General features: G+C 38.8%; 1 protein-coding gene across 3 annotated transcripts in view; it reads left to right on the forward strand.

Annotated features, from left to right (window-relative positions):
- GPD2 (glycerol-3-phosphate dehydrogenase 2) overlaps positions 1-22,811 on the forward strand; it is a 140,769-nt gene that overhangs the window by 113,747 nt on the left and 4,211 nt on the right. For all 3 annotated transcript variants that reach the window (XM_054506209.2, XM_045868836.3, XM_054506210.2), the window contains exons 9-16: positions 813-1,006; positions 12,268-12,402; positions 12,653-12,828; positions 13,375-13,506; positions 14,436-14,594; positions 20,148-20,260; positions 20,345-20,423; positions 20,613-20,711. In XM_054506209.2, coding sequence (XP_054362184.1) covers positions 813-1,006; positions 12,268-12,402; positions 12,653-12,828; positions 13,375-13,506; positions 14,436-14,594; positions 20,148-20,260; positions 20,345-20,423; positions 20,613-20,711 — 1,087 coding nt within the window. The remainder of the gene's footprint in view (positions 1-812; positions 1,007-12,267; positions 12,403-12,652; positions 12,829-13,374; positions 13,507-14,435; positions 14,595-20,147; positions 20,261-20,344; positions 20,424-20,612; positions 20,712-22,811) is intronic.

Consider the following 22,811-nt stretch of genomic DNA (forward strand, 5'->3'; position numbering starts at 1 on the left):
TAATATTTTGGAAGATTTTATGTAATCTGTCCAAAGAGGCATCCTTGAACTTTGATTTAATAGCATAAGACCTTAGCCTCTTACATCTGTTTAAAGATTGTCATTGCTAAGATATGCCTCTCCTTTTTGACGTTGTCCTGATACATTGTTATTTAAGTAGTAGGAGAAAACTGAGCCCTTTTCTCATTGATGCACTTCTTGAGGTTTCTATAAAATTGAAATAAAGTCAAAAATCTCATATTTGGTGAAGTTGTATAAGTCCATCTGGGTTACGAAGGAGTAAAGAACTTTCTGATTACATTTTAGTTTCTAGAAACTTAGATCCCTGGGTTTTCTCATGTACTTCTGAGACCTTATGCTGAAAGATGTGCCAAGTGTCAAATGTCCCAGGAAAATGCTTTTCATAGACTTGAAAAAAGGTTGAAGAGCTCGCCTTAATTGACCATCATAAAAGGAATTAGAGACATTTATCCCACTGACATTATCTGATGTGAATGGTCCCCAGAATATAAAAACCCAAACAATTGGAAGGTGAAGTCCACTTTTGTAATTAACCTTGCATTGTTGAAATGGGGAGGGCTGGTTCTACTGTGAATTTTATTATCACACTTGCTCCGTTCTTCTATGTTACCAAAATTATTTTTTTTTCTTTTAGGAATTTCTAGGGCAGAGCCTTGGCAGTAAAAGCCATAGTCCATGTGTTTTCTTGTTTGCTTATATGACAATTAGTGAACGAAGTAGTTTTTAGAGTGCAGATGAAGGACTGAACATCTGCTAAGTTCAGAAATGTATAACCCTTCTTCTTCCATCAGCCCTGAGAGCATGGGACTTCTTGACCCAGCAACCAGTGATGGGCGAGTTATCTTCTTCTTACCCTGGCAGAAGATGACTATAGCTGGTACTACCGACACTCCAACTGATGTCACACACCATCCCATTCCTTCAGAAGAAGATATCAATTTCATTTTGAATGAAGTGCGTAACTACCTGAGTTGTGACGTTGAAGGTAACGGATGCATTCCTCCAAGTTTGTTTTCCTTCTTTTATACCTCCCAGCCCATCCCAGCTCTCACTGGTAACTGCCACATCCCTGGTGTGACTCCTTCACACCGGGCCTGCTCGAACTCTTCTGTACTGACCACCTCTTCTGGAAGATTTATGGGGCCCAAATTATAAAACAATGGGAAGAAGTCACCTTTGTTCCCCTCTACTTTCTGCATTCCCATGGAAACTCGTACAATTCCTTTCTGATAGTTTCTAATGGCCGTACGTGAGTCATGCATGAGCTCCAAACACGCATGCTCTCTGAGGAGAGAGTGAAATGTTTGCATCGAGATTTAATTTCTGGAGTTTAAGAAGATCTGATTTACAGATATAGGATATCCATAGGAAATAATCAAAGAAATGAGAGGATGGAGATATACAGTCTAAGAAGCTTAGTGAGCTTTACTATATGAAAAGTAGAGTGTTGACAGTGGATTTAGCTAAGAAGGATAAGTATGCTTTTTTAAATTGAAAAAGCCAAAGTTGACGTCTTTTCCATGTTAACCTGGGCATACTGTACTTTTAGTTTTGATGTCATAGTATTTTCTCTACTGTACATATATAACAAGTAGTTTTTACCCTGGCTAGTTTCAGAAGTTTTCCAACATTATCCTTCTGTATTTCCTGCCTCAGTTAATAGCCTCACCACCCAGTCACGCAAGCTGGAAATGGCGTGCTCATCTTTGGTGATCCTTCTCTTTCCACATCCAGTCCAGTTCCTGTCTATGCTCACTCTGAAGTATCACGTAAATCTCCTCTCACTTCATTGTCCTGGTCATACCTGCCTCACTTCTCACTCAGGCAGTTACACGGGCCTTCTAACTGGCTTCCAGGGGTCAGGCCCTGGTGCCCCCTGCGGTCTGACCCTTCCATCGGGACTCTCCTAAAACACAATTCTCATCATCACCTCCTCGCTCAAGAATATCTCTTGGATGTCTCCTCATTGACTTTGGGAGAAATTCTAAACTATCTCGCATGGACTCCAAGGCTCGTCCCGACTTCGCTTTGCAGCTTTATAGTCCACCACTCCACCTTTATGCACTTTATAGTCTTGTCATTTCCAAATCAGTTCATGCATTTTCAACCACACGCTTTGTTTAGGATGAAACTTCACTCTGGGATGCCCTTTCCCCCAACTTCTCATCTTGACAAAATCCTGTTTCTACTTCAGAGGCCCCCTATCCTTATCCTTTGTACTTCCATAGAACGTTGGTCTAGTGTATCACAACGTTGTATCATAGGTAAGAGTCTAAGATATATTCTCACGTGGAGCTCCTGGAGGGTAAGCATTCTTTATTCAGCTACCAAGCTTATTGTCTATCTGGTATGCTACTCATTATTGTTTTGAACTAAAATGAATTAGTAATAGGCGCTTTCTGGGTTTTGGATGCGGGTAACAGTTTGAAAATCTTTCTATAGTAAGATAGAAATTTTAAGATTTTTGAAAAATAGTCTTCATCTATTTATATCAGGAATCTTCTATGATGTTGGCTTCAATGGAGGACATGCAGAGACACAATTTTCTTCTTGATGTGACTCACTAAAATCTATGAATCCTTTTTCCCTAAAGGATTTTTTGTCATCTTGTGATCACACATTTGCAAACAAACAAAACAAACTGCTTTAAAAAAATGGTCCCAGGGACTCTCCTAGTTTAATTGAAGGATCCATATTGTATAGTTGAGTTTCTTCTGATTTCAAGTAATGGATGCCATTTCATTTTGAGTAAAGTCTCTTTGGGTACCTGCATTAATGGTACAAATGTATGAACTACATGTAACTGAGATCTATGTGGCTAATGTTTATACTCTCTCTCATACACACCCTCACATAGAGTTATTTGGGAAATGGTCATGCCTTGTTTAATACCCGCATTTCAATACTCAAAATGCAATGCGATTTTAGCTGGATACTTTTTTTTTTTTCTTTTGAAATCTAAGAGGACTTTCATCTGGATACGATTGTATTTTATGTGTCTGGGTTTTTTTAAGATTTTATTTATTTATTTGACAGAGAGAGACACAGCAAGAGAGGGAACACAAGCAGGGGGAGTGGGAGAGGGAGAAGCAGGCTTCCTGCGGAGCAGGGAGCCGGATGCAGAGCTCCATCCCAGGACCCTGGGATCATGACCTGAGCTGAAGATAGATGCTTAAGGACTGAGCCATCCAGGCGCCCCTGGATATGATTGTATTTTAGTGTATTGATTATTGTTAATGAATCCTGCTTCGTTTCACATTTGCCTGAGTAGCATATTTGTTAAAAGTGGGTTTATATTGGACCCTACGAGCAGGAAGTTTAGATTGTTGGAGCAAGAAGTAAAATTAATTCAAGAGCAGAGAGCTCTATGTTGACAGTTTCCAAATTCTTAAAGTTCAAATGCAATAAGATGAGAAATCTAACTGCTTATACGTGCTGAGAGGCTGGATGTGCTGGAAACAGGTGTAGGTTCCAAAAGGCTGCCATGCCCATATCGTAGGTGGGGATTTCCACCAGTGAAATGAGCCTTGGGCTGTAGCAGAGACGGAAGCCTGCACCCCTTCCTCACTTTTATTCTGCCTCTGAATGCGTAGGAGATTTAGCAATACCTGCTGGGACCGGGTTGGTCTGTAAAAGTCTTGTCAATTCCCATGCCTTTTGGTAGTCAGGTTAATTGGTAAAACTGACAATGAGGGTTTTTTGCCAATTTTGATTTTTGGTAAAAGTGGCCCAAATTCCTAGCTGAACACTATAAATCAGGCCTGTCTCCTAGCAGTCCAGGGACTCTTGGGATTAAGAATCCCCTGGGGCGGGGCACCTGGGTGGCTCAGTCGTTAAGCGTCTGCCTTCGGCTCAGGTCATGATCCCAGGGTCCTGGGATTGAGCCCCGCAAAGGGCTCCCTGCTCAGCGGGAAGCCTGCCTCTCCCTCTCCCACTCCCCCTGCTTGTGGTCCCTCTCTCGCTGTGTCTCTCTGTCAAATAAATAAATAAAATCTTAAAAAAAAAAAAAAAAAAGAATTCCCTGGGGAGCAAATATCTGGGGTAAAAGCAGAGGTGATAGTGCTTTCATATACTTCATTTATTTCCCAGTGCACACCGTCTGTCACACCTGTGCTACTTATCAGCTTGTTTTTTTTAAAAAACAATTAATAATGATCCCTTATAGTTTTTTTTTTTTTTTTCCCATGTGTGTTTCCAGTTGACCAAAGGCCTCATATTTGAGGAGTTCCCCTCAGTCTTGGTAGAATGCAGTTTGCTACTATATGTCTATATCTTAAAGTGGAGACGTTTAAATTTACATTTTTTCCTAGGAATTCTGGTGTAACCCGATTTCTCTTCCATTATGATGAAGTGGGGAGAGAAAGTCAGCTTCGGGCCCTACTCAGGTCTTTGACTGTAGGCTGGTGCTGCCCATCTTTCTGTCCTTCCCTTTGTCTGTAGTGGTTAATACATGCTTCGTTTTTTAAAACTCTACAATTACCGAGCACTTTTTAGGCTAGACACTCTATGGAACATATTGCCTCTATCATCTCTTTGGTTCCTAATGACAACCTTACCAGGTATATTTTGCAGTTCCCATTTTATAGACATCGAGACTGAGGCCCCATGACTTTCAGCTTCTTGCCCGCAGTTTGTTCGCGTTGGAGTCAGGATGAGGACAAGTCAGTCTAGCTGCAGTACTTGTGCTTCTGAGTACCACATGGTACTCTGACTGGTAGTTCCAGGTTTTATGATGTGATTTTATATCCACCAGAGAGTGGATTAAGTCTCTCAATTCATTTCCTGGAAACTGCTAGACACTTGCAGAATGAGCATGACCTTTGCTCTGGACGGGCCTGTTTTGGATTTGAATGTTAAACTGGAGGACGTTTCATATCTTATAACTAATCCCTTGGGCCAAGCAGTCTTCTCTGCAGATTTAAAAAAATAAAGTTTGTTTAGGTCCTAGAGCGATAGTTTTGAAATGTTTTGCATTCGCCAGGGTTGACATAATCATTTTAAAGGATTTATTAAATGGATGAATAAGTAAAATTCTGACAACAGTTTCTGAGCCTCCCCAAATGGCTATATCCTTAAGGAAGGAAAAAAAAAAAAGTGTCAAATCTTAACACTCATGCTGTTCTCAGCAGCTGCCGCACTTCGGCAAAATGCGTCGGAACAATTCTGAAAAGCATTTTGCCTGTTGGGAATAAGACCATGTCTTCTTTTACGACTTAGAAAGCCTTCCATTCACAGGCTGAATTTTCTAGATTACTTGTTTGTTCTTTTCTGAAATGGGTAATTGATAGTTGTGTGGTGTGTATTGGGTTAGGAAGAAAAATGATCTTTTGAAAAATGTATCATTAAGTCTGCTGGGTAGAGGTTAATCAGAAGGAGGCAGTGGTGAAACTAAGCTATGACTTAAAGGGATTGAGAGAGACAGAAGATTTGCCGAGTGCTTTATCCATGTAGTTTTTCTGGAGTGTTTCTCTAGGCAGCGTCTTGAGTTGTACACAGGTTTTCACATATGCAATTAGTAGTGTTTATAGATTGCCGGTTATTCAATTAACAACCGAGCTGGCCATATCGACTCACTGCAGACCTGCCTTTTCGCTGCCAGAGATTGTACTAGGGTTATCAACTTACACAGGCTTGGATGTCCTCCAGCTGTTTAATTACAGTGTCACACGCTTTGCTTTTTCTAGTTTCATTAGTTTATAAATGTAATATGGTATCTTATTTCTGTGATTAACACTTCATTTCAGCAGGTTAAACATGCTGGTAGAGAAGTATTGATTTCTGACACTATTTCCCCTGTGTTCATTTAGATATTTTCACATGTGTTTTATTGATTTTCTGAAAGTGGCAAACAGGAGAAAGAACACCCCAAAATGTATGGCTAAATAACTCATGTGAAGCAGAACCGCACATTTGGCTCTTTAATTGTCACTTCCTGTGGGCATCATTTTCTATTAATTTTTAAAACAAACACTTGTCTTGCCAAGGTGTTAAGAGTAGAAATATTCATTATAATTTGAAGCAATTACACAGCACTTAGTCTTGTCAACCAGCTGTGGAAAATGTCTATTCAACTTTACTATTTATATTTTACTCTTTATATATTGTATACACCAAAACCTGAATGAGTTATTTATTGGGATTGCAACAAAAATAATCCTTAAACATGATGGTAAAGGGAATATCTTTTTGAAAATATTGCCAAGTACTTTTATACACTGTGGAGGTGCTCACGTGGGTTTTTAAACATCTGGGCATTTGGCACTTAAATAGTCAACTGGGTGCCCTCTGGGTGAGCTATTCTAATAAGTGGTGTTTAATGAGGACTTTCCTCAACTCCTGTAATAGTGTTGTTTCCTGTCATCTTGTTTTATTAAAGCATTTATTTATGTTAGAAGAGAATATCCAAATGTTTAAATATATAGTCATTAGATACTTTATACAAAGCCTGGGATATTGGTTCAGAGGCCCAAATATTATTGCTTTTGATTTTGTATTGTAGGCTGTTCTTGTTTGATAAAAAAAGTTTAGAGAATGTTTTAATAGGCCACATCTTATATATTGATCACTATTCATGACCCCTACTTGATGTAAGTTTTGGGGTTTTGAGAAATACTAGAATTGACATTGCTAAAGACTTTGAAAATGGTGAGAAAAATGAAACAGTAATGAAACCTGGTGTAGCTATCCTGGCAGTATGAGAACCAGAGAAATCAAGATGAATTTTTGAGCTCTGAGGCGTAAAAGCCTTGACTTGAGTGATTTTCTTCACATATTATACCTTGGAGAATTTAAAGTAGGTGATGGCCACCACCGACTCGTGGCTACAATGTGAACGATAGAAACGATTTCTCAGTAAGAACTTGAGGGTAGTACTTAGTTTAGTAAATACTTCAGTATTTAATTTAGTAAAAGTTGGTACTTAATTTAGTACTTTTTAGTACTTAGTCTGGTAAAATATTTTTTATTTCTTTGAACTCATGAGCTTAGTAGGAGAAGAGGATATTTCGAAGTGATAAATATGGAGCATCTTAGGACAGTGAAGTATTTGGGGGGAAAACATGCTATTATAGCGGATCGTATTCTCATGAGCAAAGGGAATACAGTCAAATTTCACTGAAAAGGGTGCTCAGTTAGAGATGTGGGTAAGGGGGCCTTAGTGGGAAGTATCCGGCTTGATGATCTACCAGGACAAGTGTGAGATCTACTGCTTGGGGATTTTTATTCTAGAGTTGCCTGGTGTAACATCATAGCCTGTGCATGTGCATATCATGTGGCTATTTCATTTTTAATTAGTTAAAATTAAATAAAATTTAGAATTCAGTTCCTCAGTCATATGAACCACATTTCAAGTGCTTCATAGGCTCGTGCAGCTAGCAGCGAGTGAATTGGGGCTTGTAGAGGTAGAGCGTTTCCAGCACTGCAGAGAAGTCTATGGGACAGAGCTGCTCTATGGAATCGAGATATATTTATATACACTTTTAGAGAAGGAAAGACTCGATTTGAGAGAGTCATTGAATTTGTATTTTTTTGTTTTATAAAATAAATGTGTTATCTTGTAAAAAAAAAAAACAAAAAAAAAACACCCTCCAGATATAAGAAGGCTCAAGAGGTGAGAAATTCCGTGATTCTGCAATTCTAAGGTACACGGTGCTTATTTCTCTTCACTCTGTCACCCTCCAAGTTGGCTTAATCCTGGGGTTGTTTCCAGCCAATGTGGCTGCAGCAGTTTCGGGCAGAATTAAGAGATAGCTTAACGATTCTCTATTCTGCTTACTGCTTTTGAATCTCTTTCTTCAAAGAACTTTAGGGTTTGTTTAACAGTGTGCAAGGTTTCCACTGTGGGTGAATAGGTGATAAGGAGAGAAACATGTTAGTTCAGTTAGTTGCTGTCTTTTATACAAGAGGTTAGAATTCATGTCTTATGTGCTTAGCCATGCTCGGCCCTATGGACATAGATTATGCCTATGGCCCTGATCGGTCCTTACTTAATTTCAGTGGTGGAGAGATACAAGCACTTTATCCCTCAGCAGGAAATAGCATTTTGAATAATCCACAAAAATCATTAGATCTTAAGGTTGGGAGAAAACTGATAGATAACCTGATCCAACCAGCCTCTGGTCTAATATAAAAATCCTGCAGACCATAAAGACTGACTCATATTTTAAATATGATTTAAAATTTGATTATCCTGACATGTGTCTTTTTAGATAAATTTAATCCCAACATTCATCTGATATAATTCTGGGGTTAAAGAGCTGAATGCTAAACTATAAAATAAGTTTCCTAACACATTATAAACTCTTCCTGGTAGCGTTTTCTTTTCTTTTTTTGAGTATCAATTTCAAGAGTAAGGATTTAAAATGGTATCAGTATCCATAATGTTTTATTTAATATTCCTCTGTGAAGGGAAACCTTGGATATTTTAGTTCGGTCTTTTTGTTTTAGACAACATAATTTTGCAGGTGTGTTCTTCTGCCTGTTATACCAGAAAAGGCAAAGCATTGGCCAGAGAGACTATTTTCATATGCTTCAGATTTACTCTGGGGAGTCTAATTTTCCATCAGATAATTTTAAAATCAGTCAGAGGGCTTTAAGAGTGGAAGCCAAATTCCTGATCAGTGTGGCTACCTAAGGAATTTCACAAACATGCTCGGCAGACTGTGGTGACCACAGTGACGTTCTGTGTGGTTGGCTAAGTTTTATTTTTGACTCAGAGGGCTATTTGAACTCTAATGGAAAATAGTGGTAATTTCCTAGTTAGGTTTTTTGTAAAGATTAAAACATTGCATGATTTGTGTGGACATTTCACGAGACTTTTGTGGAATTGCATGAAGCAAGAATTAACCCTCATTCCATGGAAGCCATCAGGATAAACCTATTTAAGAGAATACACATATCAGAAGGGCAGGTTTAGAAATGGAACCTTGCATTGAGACTCTGTAGGTCTCCAATTAACAAGACTGGAAGCCCTCGGCTTTCTGCACCAGCTTATGATGTTTCCTCTTCCTTTGCTTCTGATGCGGTGTTTAGATATGGATTTGATTAAACACCACTGTAGACATGTGTCATGTTAAGAGTGTGGTCCTCAAGGAGCTATATTAAAATATGCCAGATTTACCATAGGTGAATTTATCTTTACCAAAAAAAAAAATATATATATATATATATATATATATATATATTTTTTTTTTTTTTTTCTCATTTGAGATCAAGATGGAGGGATGATCTGTCATTCAATACAGTTTTTTAGGATCTTTCCCCCGTACTTGGTTAGACACCTTAAAAAAAAATTTTTTTTTGACTATTCCAGCCATTTCAAGGAGTCTTTGTGACTCTTTCGATAGAGTTGGCTAGATATTTTCTAGATACTTTTCAGGTGGTGCCGTGTATAAACACAGGAGGTTCACTGTACAAGGGCACACTCCCAAGGACTGAGTGGGATCTGACATCCACACTGTCCTCTGCTCACAAAACTGTGCTCCCCTGAATGAGATATTTTAATTTGGATGAAGTTTGGGCATGGTATGGGCTGGGGAGAGTCCTGATATTTATAAGTTACATGTAAAATATTTCCTTAATCTGCTGAGACTCGAAATGTGCTAATTTTTCCTTTTGTCTTGATTTTTTTTTAATTATGGTTAATTTTTATCATTTTGTCATTTTAACCGTTTTTATGCATACAGTCTGTGGCATTAAATACATTCACATTTTTGTGCAACCGTCGCCACTGTCCATCTCCAGATCTTTTTTATTCTCCTCAACTCTGTACCCATTAAACACTAACCTCCCATACCCACCTCCCCTACCCCCTGGCAATCACCATTCTGCTTACTGTCACTATGAATTTAACGACGCTAGGTATCTCATATAAATGGAACCAGCCAATATTGGTCCTTTTGTGAATGATTTATTTTACTTAGCATAATGTCTTCAAGGTAGCATGTGTCAGAATTCCCTTACTTTTCAAAGCTGAATAATATTTCATTCTATGTATAGACCACATGTTGTTTAACCATTCATCTATTGGTGGTCACTTGGGTTACTTCCATATTTTGGCTGTTATGACTGATGCTGCTATGAACATGGAAGTGTACAATTTTTTGTGTGTGCTTTCAGTTCTTTGGGGTGTGTATGGACCCAGAATTGTCATTGCTAGATAATATGGTAATTCCATGTTGAATTTTTTGAGGAACTGCCATACACTTATCAATAGTGGCTGCATCATATTACTTTCCCGTCAGCAGTGCATAAGGCTACCCCAGTTTCTCCACATCCTCACCAATGTCTGTTTTTTTCTGTTTTTTAGCTTTTTATAATAACCAGCCTAATGGATATGAAGGTGTATCTCATTGTGGTTTTCACTTGCATTTTTCCAATGGTTGGTGATATTGAGCACTATTTTATGTGCTTTTTGGCCATTTGTATATCTTTTTTGGAGAAATATCTCTTAAAAGCCTTTGCCCGTTTTTCACTCAGGTTGTCTGTTTTAGTTATTGAGTTTTAAGAGTTCTTATATATTCTGGATACTAACTTCTTGTCACAGATATAATTTACAAATATTTTTTCCTACGGCATGGGCTGCCTTTTCATTCTGTTGATAATGTCTTTTGAAGCACAAAGGTTTTTAATTTTGAGAAGTCCATTTTATCTTTTTTTTATTATAATTATGTTATATTACCTATGCCTTTGGCGTCATATTCAAGAAATCATTGCCAAACCCAATGACATGTAGATTTTCCCCCATACTTCTTTTCTTTTCTAAATGTTTTATAGTTTTAGCTTTTATGTATAGGTCTTTCATTCACTTTGAGACTATCCTTCTGCAGGTGGATATCCAATTTTCCCATTGTCTTGATGTCCTAAAGATAGCGAACTTTTCATCAGTGAAGGTCATGGCTGGCAATAAGATGAAGGAGGTAACACCTGATCCCAAGTCATGGTCAGGGCAAACTTGCACTTACTCCTCTGCTATCCAGGGTTAGATTAATTGGTCTATGCAAGTAAGTGCAGCAGGACCAGGTAAGCATTCACTTCCTCATCATCTGCATCATTTGGCAACTCTTGGGTTGGTGCATGTGGTCAGCTCCTTGTTGTGGAGAGTGGAGAAGAAAAGGACTAAGCCATTCCTGAAGCTGATCTGGTTAAAGAAGAGTAGATTCTGAAAACTCTGCCTTGGGTCTTGCCCTTGCCCTTGCGCCTCATGGTGCACCAGAACCACCACTAGGCTATTCTCCTTACCCATTTTTAGGTCAGTAATGAGTACTGTGCAACAGTTGTCCAGTTCTACTGTAGAGTCCATCAATTCTTGGTTTGGAGAGGTAATTGTATTCCGACAGAGTGTAAGAGAAATTTCATGGGATCTTCAATATTCAAAGACCTTCCATACACTGTAACAGAAATACGGTGTGCCTAAACTGGGAGGAAACAGTGTACCTATTTTTGAGGCAGTTATAAGGATAGTGGGATAAGGGGGGAAAAGAGATTGTCAGGAGTTGGAAGATAGTACATTTAGTGGGTAAGAATATGAACTTTATAATCAGGAAGAACTGGGTTCTTACGCTCTTCTAGCATCTATAAGATGTTTGCTTTGGGCTAGGTGGTTAAACTTTTTCAGGTTTTTTTTTTTTTTTCTCATTTCTATGTTGAGAATAATAATAACTGATGCTATGGGTCTTCGTGAAATTAAATAAGATGAAATGTGTATGTCAAGTGCTTTGACAAGCCTAGGCCTACTATAAATGCTCAGTAAGAGGGTAGCATTGATGAGGGGAGAAAATCTCCTGTTACAGGCTTGTTTGTTTAGTAAGGATCTTTGTCCTTTCTGAGAAGAGAGAGCTAGGTATATTCTAGGAGGAAATGTAACAAGTCACGAATCTATCCCTTTGTCTTTGTTTTGTTTCTACTTTGTTGTTGTTCCTTTCAAGTGTTCTAGATCCTTCCAGCTGAGGGTTAGTAACATGTGTTCCTTTTGTTTCCTCTTTTGGTAGGAATCAGTGTCAGTGATTTTCAGGTTATTTGCTTTCTGTGTGTGTGTGTGCAGATTATCTTTGTAACCAAATAATTCTTTGAGTTTTTGTTGTACTTATCCACTCACTTAGTTGTTAAATTTAAGGGCTTCTTCTCTCTTTCAAAGCCTGTATTCATGTGTTCCTTTTCCTGAATTCTCTCCTGCTTATTAGCTATTTCAGAGTTTTGTTGAAATATCTTTAGGTCATCCTCTTCACCCTTCCCATTGATTTTTCCCAGTGAGAAGAGGGGACGTCCTGGCAGCATGGAGTGGTATCCGTCCCCTTGTTACTGATCCCAAGTCTGCAGATACTCAGTCCATCTCCCGGAATCATGTCGTGGATATCAGTGAGAGTGGCCTCATCACTATAGCAGGTATGGCGTATCACCTTGTGTTTTGGGTGTGCTTTAGATAGGCCCCTGAGTTACACTGTCACACCAGAATCTCCCTTGATGCTAATGAACGGAGAATTTTTTTGATGAGTCTGAGTAAAGTCTTACACATTGCTTTGCCATATTTGTTATAAACAACAGGTGAATTTTGTTATGAATCAGTTGGCAAATGGGTCATCATAAGGAAAATAAGGATGGTAACCTAATGAGTTATTTATCAAATTATTTGTAGGTGGAAAGTGGACCACGTATCGATCTATGGCAGAAGATACCATAAATGCTTCTATCAAGGCTCACAATTTGAAAGCAGGACCAAGCAGAACAGTCGGGCTTTTCCTTCAAGGCGGCAAAGATTGGAGCCCCACACTCTACATTAGGCTTGTCCAGGATTATGGGCTTGAAAGTGAGGTGGGTGTGCATCATCCTGCTCTTCACCTCATCTCACTGTTGCCACAAGCAGAATTGGCGACCAGGAGGCCTCCCTGATTTAGAATTTCCTTTTGCTCAGCTCGTTTCTGTCTGCATGCTGTGGAAGTGAACTAAGGAAAAAAGCTGATCAGACTTTTCTTCGGTTGCCTAAAAAGCAATGCACATACTAGTTTCTGTTTTAAAGTCTGGGGTTGGTTTGGTTTGTTCTCCGCAGACAGAGCATCATCCCACGTTCTTTCTGTCTCGAGGGTATGGAAGGCTGCTCTTCAGAAGTGACACTGGGGCCAGAGTGAAGCCGAAGCTTCATCAGTCACTGAAACACTGACACATGCATGGCAGTTAGTGCTGGCCTAAGCATTCAGAGCCCAAGTGGTTTCCTCCCACAAAATCAAAATCTAATACTCTCCTGGAACTATTAGTTACGGGCTGTGAAAAACTGACAGGATAAGCGTGTGCATTTTTTGCTTCATGCCTGGATGGTATTGATATTCAAAGTACCTGCCTAATGCAGTTTTGTTTCCCTAGGTGGCACAACATCTTGCCACCACCTATGGTGACAAGGCTTTTGAGGTGGCCAAAATGGCAAGTGTAACCGGAAAAAGGTGGCCCATTGTTGGCGTGCGTCTTGTGTCAGAATTTCCATACATTGAAGCCGAGGTATGTGAATGGCTATGTGGGAATTTCCTGTCTGCTGTGGGATGCTGGTCACCTGTTCATTTGTCATCATCTTGAAAAATTATGTAGGACTAAATGTTAATGCCCATTTGCCAGCCAGAGCCTTTAGCAAAATGTCTGCCCAGCCCAGATCCCTTCATTTATAAATTCAAATGTTAAATCTGAAGTGATATTGACAGTGGTAATGATGTTAATAGAAAATATCTATTTCTTCCTCCTCCACAGAGTTATCCCAAGTCTTGTGACTTCTCAGTTGTTTGCCTCTTTTGTAAATTTGTGACTTTTCAAGTTTATACTCACTTGTGGGCCGTTGACACATCTTGGTTTGCACTTAACTTCCCAAAGATTGAAATTTTGTTTCTCATCAAGTTTCTACATTTTGTGAAACCAGAGACCATGCTTTATATTTATTTATGATTCATTGTACTTTTAAAGCACGAGTGTCCAGTAAGCATTTGCTTGTTGATTGACCGCAAGCCTTCTGTCCTCTGGGTACTCTTGAGACAGAAAACTCTGGACAGCCTAAAGAGATGAGACTATACTTTTTCATACTCGTTCTTTGCCTACTTGGCCATGTAAATTAACATCCATGTGATGTATAAGCAAAGAGGTAAGTGATTACTGTGGATGGTAAATGGGAAATGATGCAGTGTGCATGTTTGTGCCAGGGTCAATTCAGGAAGAAAGCATCAACTCTTTTCCATTTTGTCCCAATTTACAAACCTTCTTTGGCAGACGGGCAGGGAACTTGTATGATGTCATTATTTGTCTCATGCCTGCTAGAAAACAAGAGTGTATAAAGAACAATGTCACTTTCCCTAAGTGTGAATTTTTTTTTTAAGTGAAGTGTTATTTCTTCTTTAAAAAAAAAAAAGGCCCATGCTAATAATTTTGTTTTAATTTCAACTCAGGTGAAATATGGGATTAAGGAGTATGCCTGCACAGCAGTGGATATGATTTCACGGCGGACTCGCCTGGCCTTCCTAAATGTCCAGGCAGCAGAGGAAGCCCTACCCAGGATTGTTGAACTGATGGGCAGAGAACTGAATTGGGATGATTATAAAAAAGAGGTATTATATAGAAGTCTTTAAAACCACAGTTCCTATTATAAACATGTCATGTCTTGGTCTGTTAGTAGAGGCTAGCATAGTTTTCAATGGGAACTTTTGATTTCTTGCCAGTTTCTGTGTGGAGGGGCTGTGTGTTTAATATTGCTAGATCTTAGGAAACTGGAAAGATATTCTGATTCCAAAATGTGTTGGTTGTTTCTGGAAAATACCTTATAGAAAAATACTCTTAAATTTGTGGTCATATTTCCTGAAAAAGTAGGATAATAATGATTGTGGGTAGAACCTTTTCTGGTTTTCATTGAGAACGCTTTTAGAATGTACTCTCTAGTGAAATTCACACTTGTGCAAATTTGCCTTTGGCAGGAAATAGTGGTTTTATTGCCTGGCCACTAAATGCTTATTGATTGGTGTCATTTGGAATTTTATATTTATATCCAAATTTAAAAAAAGCCAATGATGCTCAGATGCCCACATTTACAGCCCTGGGCTTGTTGTAATAAACAGAAGATTTTCATGATTTTAATTAAATCAAATTGTTGTAATATGCAGAGACATTTTCGTGTATTTATAGGAAAAATACTTTCTGTGCACGTTGGTTCCGTACTTCACCCCCCCGTCTTTCTTTTTTATTTATTTTATTTTATTTATTTATTTTTAAAGATTTTATTTATTTATTTGAGAGAGAGAATGAGAGACAGAGAGCACGAGAGGGAGGAGGGTCAGAGGGAGAAGCAGACCCCCCGCTGAGCAGGGAGCCCGATGCGGGGCTCGATCCCAGGACCCCGGGATCATGACCTGAGCCGAAGGCAGACGCTTAACGACGGAGCCACCCAGGCGCCCCATCCCCTAGTCTTTCTTGAACCCATTCGATTGAAGCTTGTTTTTGCCACTTTGCTATAGTAGCTCTGACCATACTCACCAGTGGCTTCCATGTTGCTCAATACACTTGTCAGTTCTTGGTCCTCCTTTTACTCACTCACTCAGTGGCATTGACACAGTGAACTCCTCCCTCCTTCTTGAACTACTTTCTGGAATCCTCTCTGTCTTAATCTACTCGGGCTACTGTTACAGAATACCACAGTCTAGGTGGCTTAAACAGCAGGCCTTCGTTGCTCTAAATTCTGGAGGCTAGAAGTCTGAGATGAGGGTGCCAGCATGGTTGGGTTCTGGTAAGAGGGCTCCTCCTGGCTTTCAGAGAGCTGCCTTCTTGCTGTGTCCTCATATGGAGGAGAGAGAGGGAGGAAGGGGGACCCCATTCTCAATACTCACCTAAACCTAATGACCTCGCCAAAGCCCCGTCTCTAAATACCATCACATTGGGGGTTAGGGCTTCAACATATGGATTTTGGGGGGAACGCTTCAGTCCATAGCACCATCTGTTTGGGATGTGAACCACCACCACCAGCACTCACTCTACTACTGCAACTCCTAACCTCTCCATGTCAAAAATAGCTATTCCACCTTTTGGTTCCTTAGGCATAAATCTTAATATCATCCTTGATCTGAATCCATCAGCAAACTGTATCATATTTATCTTCCAATAATGGCTTGAATTCAACCCCTTCTTAATATCACCCTGTTTCCAGCTACCAGCATTTCTTCCATGGTTTATTATAAAAGCTTCCCTCCCACACGGCAGTATTCTTATGTGATTCTATTAAAACATAAGCCAGATCATTGGATATGTCAGTCCAAATGAAGTTCAGAGGGGAGGTCTGAAGTAAAGATGTAAATTTGAGTTGGTATTTAAGCCATCACGCTGGATGAGCTCACATAGGGAGTTTGTGTAGTTAGATAACAGCAAGTTGTTCAAACACAGCCCTGGAGCTCTCCAGAGTTTAAAAGTTGGGTAGATAAGGAAGACTCCCTGAGAAAGGCAAAGTGATAGCTAGCGAGGTTGGAGAAAGTGTGAGAAGACTGAAGAGAGAGTTGTTTCTCAGAAGGAGAGCAAGAAAATATTTCAAGAAGAGGAAAGTAATCTACTGTATCAAATGATGCTGATAGACTAGTAAGATGAGGACTGATAATTAACAATTACTTTGCTGAAACACCCTCTGTTTTACTCAGTGTAAGGCCAAAGTCATGACAGTGGTTTACAAGGTCTCTGTGATCTGGCCACCACCTTTCTGATCCCTCTGGACTTCCCATTCATTCACTCCCCACAAGTTGAGTTGCTCTTCCTTATTTAAGCCCTGCTGGTTCCTCTGCCTGGAATGGTCTTTCCTAGATACCCTCATGGCCTATCCCTTCACTTCCTATCCCTCTCCCTACCTCATTTTTCTCTTTGGCATCTGTTCCCATTTGATATACCATGTATTTAGTTGTTTGTTTATTTGTCATCTGCCTCTCATCCAGGAAATAAGCTTTCCAAAGGAGAGGACATGATCTGCTTTGTTTCTGTAACCTCAGTGCCAGCCATGATAGGCCCTAAATAAATAACTGTCCATGATGAATGGACATAACTGCACATCTGTGTCCTATGTGGAAGGTGTAAGGAAGGATTGGGCATAGATCCTGTCCTTAAAACATTCTCATTCTGGTGTAGATTCCCAAAGGTGGTTACATATCAGAGTCACCTGGAAATGTAGGGAAAAGAACAGATTTTGAGGCGTGACTTTAGACTATCAGATTCAGGGTCTTCAGGGGTGAAACCATGGCCCTACATTTAAAAAATTTTTCCTGTAGTAATTTTAAGGCAATGTTTGTAGTGTACTGATAGCAGAAGTCACTGGCTGAAGAGGTCCTTAATCTGACCACAAGTCTGTCAGAGGTAACCTTTACCCCCATTTTATAGTTGAGAACACAGGCTCAGGGAGTAAGTCTAGTCAGAGTTCAGACACTTAGTAAACTGTGGAATGGGGGCCAAAACCAGGTGCTCTGATTTCAGGGCATGCACTTTCCCCACCTTGGCCTGGTGCCTCTGCTTTGGCAGGACTGGTTGTAGCTCTTCCAGTGTTGAGTTTTGATTTCATGGACTAAAGCCACATACAGAGACAACCCAAGAGTGAAACTTGTTTCTTTACTAATGCCAATCATTTTTTTTTTTTTGTTACCATATAGAAAGATTGGAGATAATGTGTTCCTGTAAAAATTATGGTTGGAAAGATTTGAATATGCAGGAAGATAGCTGGTGCCAGGAATTCAGGCTGTAGGAGGTAGGAAGGAAGAAGAAAATTCTGTAAACTGGCTGTGTTTGGCCCTCCTGAGGAAACTAGATTTAACTTCATTCAGTTCAAGTTTTATGAGTAGATTTGTGTGCTCAGAAATATTCTCCCATCCCCCTCAACAAAGTAAGAGAAATAAAAGACCTAAAGTTATTATCTAGTATCTGAGCTGTAGGAGTATTAATGAGAGCTGTGGACAGTCTAGAGAGAAACAAAGGAGAAGGAAAAAAAGAATTAAAGGTTAGATAGCTGGACTTCTGAGAAAAGGTTAAAAGCATTGGGATTATTTAACCTGCAAAAGTGAAAGCAGAACAAGGTGATAAATAACTCTCTGTAGATGAATTGTGGTTGTTTTTACCAGTCAATACTTAATGAGTGACTTGTATACTGAGCATTATACCAAATATTTTAGGGGAATAATAAATAGCTCATAGTTTCAAGGATCTTGAAATCTAATTGAGTGGTTACAACCGACTATATACCTCAGAAATGTATGTCTCTTTTCAAAATCGAGAGAAAGATTTAGAGAACAGCTACTCAAGATCGAATCCAACCGCATTGGAAGAACTGATTAGGGAAGAAGACGTTGTCTAGGGGAACTGGGGATTGATAGAGGAGTTGGTGAGGACATTTAGAGAATGGGACATTGCCAAATTGTGCTCCGCAAGGTGTAAATCAAAAGACGACTACATGGACAGAAGAATTTGGGAAATTCTGAGTTCAACAAATGAAACCATTTTCTTTAGCACAGATGATTTGGTGCCTTTCGAATGCCTATGTGCATTGTCAGGTTCCAAAAGGGAACTTACTCAGAGACGGACCCACCTCTCCCTCTTTGGAAAGACTGGAGGGAGGGAGACTAGTACTACTCAGGATGCATGTTGGAAAATGCTGCCATAGCATTTTACCTTCAGATAAACATAGCATTATACCTTCAGATAAAACATACATTTCCTTGAGAGACTTTAAAGGGAAGACCACTTAAGTCAATTGAGAGAGGCTCATCAAAAGAAATTCTTTCAAAATTGATTCTTATGAGGAGGAAAAAGGGGCAGCAAGTGAAGAAATGGGACTGTGACTCAGAACAAAGCCAGCTGATAAACACCACATTTAAAATAGATGGAAGACAAATGCTCCATAATGAAAGGGTATCCTGGACTAATGTGGATGTAGGAATAGAATAGTGTCAGGAGTTGACTAAAGGTTGGGGAAAAAATGCTAAGGACACCAAAAATAAATTTAAAAAAAACCAAAAAGAATACATGTAAGGCTTAACCTAGATCATTGCTTAAAGTGACTGGCACCATATTTTTGAATGCTGGAGAAAAGGAGGAACAATTCAACTCAGAGTTTAATACCAAATTTCTTTCCTTCTTTTGTGTCAAGGAGAACGGTTTTCAGTGTGAAAAGAGCAAAATAAATATTGGTAAGAGGAAATAGATATTCAAATAGGAGACTGCTCTAAATGAGTTTATATGCCAGCCCAGAAAAATGATATCTTTGGGTACTCAGAGAATTTGCAGATGGGATTATTTAACTACCGTTGAGCTTTAAAATATTGTGGCAAATAAGAACAGAACCAGAAGACAGAAGGTGGGCAAATGTAGTACAAAATTCCAAAAAGGGAAAGGAAGGAAAAAGACAGTTTGGAAGCTGTAAGCCAGCAGGAGAGTGCCATGAAAAACTAAGAAAGACAATGTCCTCAACAATAGTCACTATCTGCTGAGGCTGTGGACAGTGGCAAGTGTCAGAGTAACTGTTCAGAGAGCTTGTTTCTTCTCGTGACCATGTAACTTCCACCCAACTCTCTGCATCCTTGTGTCAAAGCTTCAGAGTAGCTAATCCCATGATGTCTGTCAATGACCGTGTGTGCCACCTTTAATTGCTTTGTCACCAAACCACAAGGACTGGGTTTTCTAGATTTGGTTAGACGATACTGGGTGAGAATAGTCTGCAGGAAAAAGAAACGAAATATTAAAACAGGCGACGTGAGTGAATCTCAGAATTACTGTGCTGTGTGAAAGCAGTCAGACACAAAACACTACAGACTATATGGACCCTTTTTTGTGAAACTCGAGAAAAGGCAAAAACACTCTGAAGACAAAAAGCAGATCAGTGATGGCCTGAGGCTAGCAGATCAACTGAAAAAAAGGGCCCGAGGAAGCTTCTTAGGATGATAGAAATGTTCTATATCTAGATCGTGGTAGAGTATACATCAAACTGCGTATCTAAAATAGGTGCGTTTTATTGAATATAAATTATACTTCAGTAAAACTGGAAGAAATAAAAAATTGTGCTGGTCAGAAAAGTGAGAAAGGGAAAAAAAAGGAGAAAAAGATCAGTAATTCTTTCCATAAATCTTTGAACTTTGTGTATGCCTGTGTTTTAGGAGGAACTTCAAACAGCCAGGAAGTTTCTGTATTATGAAATGGGCTATAAATCTCGATCAGAACAGTTAACAGATCACTCTGAAATTAGCCTCCTGCCTTCCGACATCGACAGGTACTTCTGATAAGTTTCCATGTTTCTCTGCTTTGACTTGACCCACATAGGTATATTTTTCCAATGTTCAATGTTGTGTTCCAGGTACAAGAAGAGATTTCATAAGTTTGATGCAGACCAAAAGGGCTTTATTACCATTGTTGATGTTCAGCGTGTATTAGAGGTAATCTTTTTTTGGTTCAATATCTTTGCTAGCAGAAAAACATAAAAACTCGATTAGATCACTTTTCTGCATCTAATGCTTTCTATAAGTAACTTTCTCCTGTAATTTTTGAAAGGTTGGTAGCATTAATAAAAGGGTATGCATCATTTTTAATTAAACCTTATTATTTTGTGCTTTCCTTATATTTAGAGTATCAACATCCAAATGGATGAGAATACACTACATGAAATTCTGAATGAAGTAGATTTGAACAAAAATGGACAGGTTGAACTCAATGAGTTTTTGCAGGTGAGCTGCGGTGAGGGGAAACACGCGTATTTGCTTTTTATCTTTTGGTTGTGAATGACTGTTCGAGAATGGATTCTTAAGGCCACATGGTTGTCACTTCATTCTGAAAAAAAGAAGGCTTAAAGCCAGCAAGAGTTGCCTCTGTCTGCCCTCAAGGATCAGGCTCTTCATGGTGCATGTTCTTTTCTCTTTCTTTCTTTCTTTCTTGTTTGTTTGTTTGTTTTTTTTCTTCTAAGACATTCTGTTGTGTTGGGCAATTTAGATGAAATCCAAGTTAATTATGGCTTAAAGGGCTGAATAAGAAGTATGCTTTTTAGAGAAATAGGCCATGGACTACCACTGCCAGACTATGCTTTCTCTGCTTCAAAAGACGCACACCCATATTTCTAATGTGGAAAGTAATTCTTTTTTATGAAGTTAAAAAAAAAAATCCTAGTTGTACTGATTTGACGGTATTTACTAGAGACTCTGAAATGTAATTATAATATTCTTACATCATGAAGAACCTGAAAAGCAAAAGAAAGGAAACCTGTGTTTTGGGGTCAAGACCCTATAATTCAAGCATTTCTATTTCCATTGTTCCACTTTCCCAAGGCTCACTTGTTTCATCGTAACCGTGAAGGGAGTAAATTCTGTTATTCCAGCTTCAAACTGGAATCTGCACATCATTCCTTAAAAGTTCCTTAAAAGAAAGAAATTTAATAAACCCATGTGTTATTTGCAGCCGTCCATAGGACTCTGATCATATGAAGAATGTATTGGGTTCCAAGCGGCCAGGTTTTTTCCGCAGTGCTTTTTGGGCAGGTATTTCAAATGAATGCCAGGTCTTGCTTGCACCCTGGCAATGATGAATGCTGAACATGAAATAAATTAATGCTGGGGATTTTGGTCAATGTGAGCCCTTTCTTCACTGTGTCAAGTTAAACAAACAATATCAAGGCAAAGGAAATGGTAATTGTCTCTCTGGAGATGAGCTCTAGATAAGAGCATTGTTGAATCTAAATGTAGAAAATTTTCACAGGTTGTGTCCAGCATTACAAAAAAGAATGTTTAGTTCTTTAGCTTACCGTTTAACTAAGTGCACATTTGAAATGGAGTTTAAAATATATGCTGGGAAATTAGAAACCATTTAATAATTTTTTTTTTTTGGTCTAGCTTTTTCTCGAGAATATTTTATTGTTTGTCTCAGAATTTTAAAAAACTTTTCTTAAAAGAAATAGCTTAGGCTTCATTTCCTGCATTTTGTAAATAAACAACAGCATTTAGGGTTGAAAGATCTGGAGTTTTAGAAACAATAGGAATCTAATTTTATGGATATGCTATGTGGTTTGGGTTTTAAGTCATTTTCTTGAGTGCAATAGAATTAAACACATAAAAAATAATTTAAACCATCTGCAGGTTTCCTTGTAGAGTTTTTCAATAATTATTTCTTGTCCACTTCTAAATGAAAGAGACTATTCATGCTTCTACTAAGTACAAATACACAGTGTAATTTTCAACTTAAAAAATGCTGACCATATTTCTCATGAAATATATTCACACCCAGATGTTGTTGTTGTTGTTGTTGTTTTCTCGTAATATGGTTTCAAGATACTTGTTTAAAGAAAACTGAATTTTTAAAGGTTGGTACATCATATAATGTTTATGGATCAAGAAGAAACTCTAGCTCTATCAGTTTTGTTAGCTCCGATAAACTTAGAAGGTCTTAATGGAACCATAGACATAACAATAAACAATAAATTGTTCTGTCTTTAGATGTCAGCATTCTTTATGTTATACCGTTTGTCAGATGTAAAGTATGTTTTTCAGGGTTGGGTTTTTTTTTGAATAAAATATTTTTCTTTTCTGAACATAAAGAGCCCATGTTTATCCCATTAAACACCTTTTTGAATATAGATCTGTTTTTTTCACTAATCATCATGGAAGGATCACTACAGATGTTGCATGGTTACATGACTTTATTTTAGGTTTGGGCTCTAATGATGCTCTGCATGTAGGAGTCCATCTTTAATAAGCAATGGCTTGTGAAACAGCTTTTAATAAGGTCATGAAATTCTGATCCAGCCCCTTGGCAGATGCCTCTGACTCATATTCAGAGTC

The sequence above is a fragment of the Mirounga angustirostris genome, unplaced genomic scaffold (assembly GCF_029215605.1).
Source record: "Mirounga angustirostris isolate CCGP_5_RB_7025 unplaced genomic scaffold, mMirAng1.0.hap1 SCAF_3, whole genome shotgun sequence".
Classification (NCBI taxonomy): Eukaryota; Metazoa; Chordata; class Mammalia; order Carnivora; family Phocidae; genus Mirounga; species Mirounga angustirostris.